The 7311-nt window shown below is 37.9% G+C and overlaps 1 protein-coding gene across 1 annotated transcript in view; it reads left to right on the top strand.

The window, feature by feature from the left end:
* The first annotated feature begins 215 nt into the window (after positions 1 to 215).
* Positions 216 to 7311, top strand: part of LOC113618595 (protein piccolo-like) — a 28147-nt gene continuing 21051 nt past the window's right edge. The window contains exons 1-2 of the mRNA XM_027102796.1: positions 216 to 624; positions 6417 to 7311. The exon at positions 6417 to 7311 is cut by the window's right edge and continues 489 nt beyond it. Coding sequence (XP_026958597.1) covers positions 374 to 624; positions 6417 to 7311 — 1146 coding nt within the window. The 5' untranslated portion in view covers positions 216 to 373. The remainder of the gene's footprint in view (positions 625 to 6416) is intronic.

Below are 7311 nucleotides of genomic sequence, written 5' to 3' on the forward strand. Positions count from 1 at the left end.
TGCGGGCGCAGGCATCACCTGTTCCAAGAGGGGCATGCGCACTGCGAGGGCACCGGCGAGGAGGCGGGGCACGGTGGGAGGGGCAGACGGCGCCCGGCTGGCACCGCTCAGATCTGCTTTTCCCCGGCTTGGGGCGCTGAGGCGGCGTCGGGAGTTGTCTTCCGCAAAGGTTGCCTGGCGTTGTCCAACATGGAGGAGTCACTGGCCTCGGTCATCACCTGCAAGAGGGACTAATCTCCGCCTGGTGTTCAGGGACTTCGCCGCCTGCACGCCCGGCGGCAGCCCCCGTCTCCGGTTGCTCCTGCGGCCACGGGCTTCCCGGCGGGGAGGCAGCACAAGGAGGGAGCGCGGTGGCCCCGAGTTTCCCTAAGCCATGGGCAACGAGGCGAGCTTGGAAGGGGAAGGGCTCCCCGAAGAGCTGGCGGCGGCAGTAGCGGCTGCCGGAGAAGGGGCTGGCGGGGCGGGGAGCCCCTTGCACACCGTGACTCCGGCCGGCATGGAGGCGGATCTGAGCCAGCTGAGCGAAGAGGAGAGGAGACAGATCGCTGCTGTCATGTCAAGGGCGCAGGGGCTGCCCAAGGGAAGCATTCCTCCGGCCTCTGCGGAGCCGCCTTCCATGCACAGGCACGCACAGCATGATGTATATGTCCGGGCATATATGTACAGCTTCCCGTGCACATATGTGCCAGCCCGTATGTGCCGGCACGGCAGTACATATATGTCGCCTCCGTTCATTTTATTCTCCCTAATGGGGTGGTGGTAAAGAGAACATAAGCTTTCTGTTGGGCAGGATAAAAATGATGCCTTATAGAGTTTCTGATGGGATAGTCAAGGGTTGCATTCTTGGAACTGTGATTTTAGGTTGTGATTTCTGGCCTTTTGGAACCTTTTCTCTCTAGGGTGGCGTGGAGAGACGCCCTCCAGTGTTTTACTAATCTGGAAGTCTTCCATTAATACAAAACGGACGTGTTAGGAAATGGAGAGAGCTGGGTGTTTACCTGTTTCTGTTTAAACCTCCTCAGTCATTTCGGGGTCTTTCTCTCTGTGAATGATGTCTAAATATTTCTGTAACAATGCCTTTAATTCCCCTGGAGGTGATTTGTCTTTCCTTCCCACCCTACCCCCCAGAGGAGAACAGGAGCTGTTTAGGTAGAAGGTATAGAATAAATACACCTTTTATATTCAATGAGAAACCCTAAAATATGTGTGGCATTAAACAGATGGTTTGGTCACAACAGTGCAGGTGTTGTACGTGTATTTATGAATTAGCATATGCTATTTTTTAAACCACCGCTCCTTTATATGGAATAGCGTTTTACAGTTTACGGAAGAACATGTGAATTTGTGTTACCTTCAAATTAGTTTCCAGTACATACTTTTAAAGACAAATAGCAACTTGGACAGGCAATTAAGAGCTAATCTATAATAGTAACATATTCATTTTCCTCTCTAGGTCTCTGTATTCCTCCATCCCAATAAATTAGTTGTTTTCTAATTAGAGTACTAAGAGGGTATAATCACTGTGCCTGCCCTGCCTTTATTTGTAAACAAACCCTTTAACTTTGCACCCTCATAGCATGTTCAGAGACAGGACATTCCTCTGTCCGTGGTCCTGAAACCACTCCTACTTTATGATAACCTAACAATTTTCATTAGAGATACTGGAAATATGAAAGATATGGATATAGGTGTAGGCTTTTATCCTGTACTTTATAAAATAAAAACACTTAGGAGCTATAATATAAGTATATACATATAATTTTGTCAGGTAACTAATACAGTAGAAATGTAAAATGTTTTGTGGATAGTGGCAATGGCAATATGTTTCACATAAAATGTTAAATTCGTAAACTATATCAGGTAAAAACCCTATTTTCTTGAAGGGGAACCAACACTACTAGTAAAGACTAGCTTTATTATATTGAATATATTTTTCTGTGTTTTTAAACTAGTAATATATTGGGCTATTTCTGGTATAAAGCCTTTCTTATCTATTCCCTTAAGAGTACAGTTTATGATATGTACTATTTTCTCTACTGTTTAAAACCTGACTTAGAAAAAATTTTGAATGTTCATATACTAGATTTTTCTAGGGTAATAATGAGGTACAGTACTTCTATTAACCCTTTAGAAATGTATGCCAACTCTTCTACAATTTTTCCTAAGAGGCACAAGCAACAGGTTTACCATGCTGGTTACAAATACCAAGAAGAGTGTGAGCTTTGATTTCTACATTTCTTCCTTGTATTCAGAGGGTGGCTAAAAAATATTATCTCAGCCTATGAAAGTGTGGTGTTTTGTTCAGTATTTGTATCAGTTAGCATACTTTTAAAGCTCTCTGTTGATGTTTTTGTTACGGTAGAATTCTTATCAATAGGTGGTCTGCGGCCTAAACAGTTATTGATGAAAGCTTCATTGAAATATATAAACGTGTCTGATTTTGGTAACCTGCTTATATTTTACTGAGAGATTTCTATAAATGTCTTTAAGTTTGGAAAGTTATCCCCATATGTGATAACCAAATAAACACATATTAATTTAAATATATATAAGAAAGTATATCCAAATCATTTCAAGTTTTAGGAGATTATGTGGTGCGAATTAGGGTGGGCTTTGATTTTTTATTTATTTTTTTAAAGAAATAAGGGTTGAGAGCCCAGAGACCTTATTAATTTTAACTGACTCTCAGCCATATGTGCCTGAGTTTCCTTGCTTCTAAATAAGGCAGTAATACTTATTTACTCATCTTGTAGAGCCATAGTAAGGATTAATTAAAATTTGACAGGAATATTTTTGCTTGGATTTTAATTTGAAGGAACCCTATACATATAAAAAGTAGTGATATCAGTATCAGCAGTGAATGGCACTGGCAGTGATGGCTGCAGACAAGTTGTATATTGAGTTATTCACTGTCGTGAGTTATTTTGATGTACCTATACTCTTCTACATATGGAGAAGTCAGTGCAATGTACTGGAAATCCTGCCTCCCCTTCCTGCCCACCAGGAGTTAGGATACCAGATTTCTGTGACTAACTAGTTTTATAACCTTGAATTCATTTCTTAGCCTGTTTAAGTCTTGGTATCCTCTGCAATATACAATGAACGGACATTCCTAAAGATGCTTATATTTCTATTATAAAATTTTATGACTTAACGCTGTCAAGTGTCATTGCCTGTTGTGTTACATTTAAAAATATTTTAGTATTCCAACTGCTTTTATATTCTTAGTCTTGAATACATGTTTATCTCATTTGCTGCTGAAACATTTTTTTTCTGTTAACCTGTGAAAGAAAAATTCTAATCTGAGGATGACAATAGTAAAATGAAAAGGGAAGTTGTATAAGACTTGAGTAGTTAGAAGCTAGAAGTTAGAGCTTACAAATGAAATGCTTCTGGATTTTCGATTCATTGTCGATCCAGGGAAATGCAATTTTATTATGTCTTCTACTCATTCTGTTTACACCTACAGATGTGTCATATGAGAAGAGCTTTATTGAAAAACACCTCTGATTAGTAGAATATTTAGTAACAATTCTGACTGAGTCAGTTATTTTCTTTAGCATTCTTTTAGGCCTCCGCTGCTGGGTAGACACCTCCACAATTGTTTTTCTTCCTAGAGCAGCAAGCCAAAATGAATATGGAATGTTTCCATTTATATCTCACAAGACCTGTAGAAGAATTTAAAGTGAAAAGAATTCAAGAGACGTTAATCTAGAGGGAAACAAAAGCCTGATATGTTCATTCATTTGTTCACTCACTGTTATTCATTCATTCATTGATTCATCAAACATTAATACTCATCTACTAGTTACCAGGTTTGGTTCTAGTGATGAAAAGATGAGTGAAACATCTCTCTCCCTAGGAATTCATAGTCTAGTACAGAAGACACAGATTGCATTTTGGTCATTCTTCTTTTTAACACAACTGTCATACCAATCAGAAATTCATCAAAAGACATAGCTAAGACATCTTTATATTTTTGTTTGGTATTAAGCCTGTATCTTCTCTTAATGATTGTCTTTCTATTTTTCCCTCCCAGATCTCCATGTTTGACGTTTATTTACATAATTATAGCAACTAAAACTAAGTTTAAATTGTAGTCTTTATAGCTGTATGGGTATTTTCTCACAGGGGGATTCTATAATATAATAGAACTTAATATTCATAGGAAGTACATGCAGTTATAATTTCTAATGCAAGTAGCTTCCTTTAACTTTTGGTATTTATTGTTGTCACAAATATTTGGTATTCACAAAATTTATTTGTTTTGTACGTATGTTGGATTAAGTGAAATATCACAAAAACAGTGATTAAGTTTAATAGTATTTTCAAGAGAGCACAGTTAAGAATAGATTTTTTTGGGTATTCGTTTAAATATAGATTTCTTTAATAAAATGCCTAAACGCTTATAGGATAGTTCCTAAGCATCTGCCCCTCAAGGGAATGGTAAACTTTATTAATTGAATATGGAACATTTCTAGAATAATGTGATTATCTAAACAGTGGAACTTTTTGAAAATAATCTATTTGGGGTTGTTTACTATGGTTCTTTTGCCTTCATACGGAAGGGAACACATAATGGGGCCTATAAGGAAACATTCAAAATTATTTTCCCCAATGGAAATATGTAGCAGTGTGTTTTGAAAGATCTCTTAGAACTGTTGGAATCAATTAGGATAATAATTTTAGTTCCTTATTTAAGTACAGGCTTCAGGGACATGGTAGTATCTAAAGTTTTTGTAACCTTTTTTCCTGGAGGAAATGGCCAGAACTAAGAATTGTATTTATTCACCTTTTATTAGAAAATCATTTTGTGGCATACATTGCCATTTATAGATTATTTTCTTTCTGACTCTTTGCTATTTAGAAGTAATACTTCTGTGTTTCTTCCTACTATGCCTTACATCTTGATCTATACTCAAATTTCTGTATCATTAGGGGTAGTTTAAAAACTTAATTCATAATAAGTACCAGATGACCTGAAATGAAAAAGTTATAGGCTGGTCCGTTAGCAGGTAAATTTTATTCAAACAAATTAAAACCTATAGAACTTTATTGTGATCATCTCATATTTTAAGTGCTACTGAATCACTCTGTTTATCTCTTTTTCTTTTAATTAAAAAGAAATCTTTTCCAAAATTAATGTTACATAAATCAAACAAAGTACTTATAATTTGATTTATCCCATAATTCTAGTGCAGCATGTTCTTATTAGTTGCAATTTTATCAGTAAAAAATAGCTTGTTTAAAATTTAACGTACTTGGTAAAAGTGCATATGAGAAACAAGTATTTTAATTATTGAGCCATAGTCATTTAAAATTGTTGTTTCCAAAACTATTTTAAAAATATCCATCTTGTGTATTTGTCTATGAGTTAAAAGAAATCTTGCAAATTAATTACTTGTTGCATTTTTAAGTCATTGTCAATAATAATGACGAATTAACAATGGTAATAGTAAGTGTTGTAGAAAACATTAAGTAAAGAGATCATTATGTTTTTTTCTTCCTTTGAGGAAGGTAACAGTACTTTTCAAAAGTGGGGTCACAACCAGATTGTTGCTATTTGTACATCAGGCTATGTATGTCTCAAGATGCTTTAAGCATCATATTGTTACATAGAGAGATCTCAGATTAAGAAAAATAATTGAATGATATAACACTGTTCTTCCACAAGAAAGAATTGTTTCTCAGAATTTTCTAATTAAAGTAGGAATTCTTACTCTATAAAGTTTAATAAGGACAATATTTGATAGATGTTACCTTTTTTGACAGATATTCTGTCAACACTTGAATAGATGATCAGCTTTTTCAGAGTTCCTGAAAAACCTCCTTTACCAGGTCCTGTGATGTCATGTTGTATGTCTTATGTAGCTAATGTAAATTCTACTATTAAGTAAAAAACAAAACAACAGTTGCAGCAATCTCATTTAAAAATGAATATTTTCACTTCTTAGTGTGCTGGTATTTGGGAGGCTAACATTCCTTGACTATAACTTTTGGTTAAAAAGGATACATCCTGTGAGCATAAAAGTACTGGAACATGGCTTTGCATTGATCTGTTGAGTTAATATGTTTAAATAGGTTTGAAGTATGGCTAGATTCTATTAAGTAAATATAAATTATTTTTATTATAAATACTTTCTAACTAGATATCTTAATAGTTCATTACTTATAGTAGCAAGTATGGGGTTTTTTCCCCTTCCTCTTCACTTCCGTGTTGAAAATCTGTATCCATGTAAAGAAAGTAACAAAGACATTAAAAATTTTATGATTACTTATAGGATGCTGCAAAAATGGTTTTTAGTTATATTTATGCATCATAATTTTGAAGATGCAAGAAAGTAATGGGTTTTAAATATTATTTTGAGTTGTGATAGTTTCCATTATTTTCACTTCTTTTTGTTTCATTCTTCTAGGAAACAAGAGTTGGATAGTAGTCAACCTCCAAAGCAGCCAGGAAAACCGCCAGACCCAGGGCGTCCAGTTCAGCCTGGTCTCAGTAAAAGTAGAACTACAGACACTCTGAGGTCGGAGCAGAAATTGCCTGGAAGGAGTCCTTCCACTATTAGCTTGAAAGAATCGAAATCCAGAACTGATTTTAAGGAAGAGCACAAGTCTAGTATGATGCCTGGCTTCCTCTCAGAGGTTAATCCTTTAAGTGCTGTCTCCTCTGTTGTAAATAAATTCAGTCCTTTTGATTTGATATCAGACCCTGATGCCTCCCAGGAAGAAGCCTCCAAGAAACAAAAAATATCTCAGAAGGAACAAGGAAAACCTGAAGGAATCCCAAAGCCTCCATCACAGCAACAGTCACCCAAGCCAGTTCCTAAGCAGCCAGGACCTGTGAGGGCCCTGCTTCAGCAGGACGGTTCTCCCAAATCAGTATCTCCTCAGCAGCCTCCAGAAACAGGAAAGCCAACTCAGGGCCTCACCCAGGCTCCTCAGACAGACCAGGCAAAATTGCCACTTCAAAGAGATGCAGCCAGGCCTCAGACTAAACAGACAGATACGGTAAGGGGAGAGTCAGTTAAACCCTCACTGCAAAGCCCATCCAAGCCACCTATTCACCAAGTAAGTCCTGGAAAGCCTCCAGCCCAGCAGCCTGGACCTGGAAAACTTTCCACACCACAGCCTGGGCCTGCAAAGCCCTCAGCTCAGCAGCCAGGGCCAACGAAGGCCCTAACTCAACAGCCAGGGACCCCAAAGACCCCGGCCCAGCCACCAGGAACAGCAAAGCCTGCAGCTCAGCAGCCTGGGCCAAAGCCTCCAGCTCAGCCTCCTGGGCCCGCAAAGACTCCAGCTCAGCCTCCT

The sequence above is a fragment of the Aethalodelphis obliquidens genome, unplaced genomic scaffold, assembly GCF_003676395.1.
Source record: "Aethalodelphis obliquidens isolate GAN/ISIS:26980383/991018 unplaced genomic scaffold, ASM367639v1 scaffold5, whole genome shotgun sequence".
Classification (NCBI taxonomy): Eukaryota; Metazoa; Chordata; class Mammalia; order Artiodactyla; family Delphinidae; genus Aethalodelphis; species Aethalodelphis obliquidens.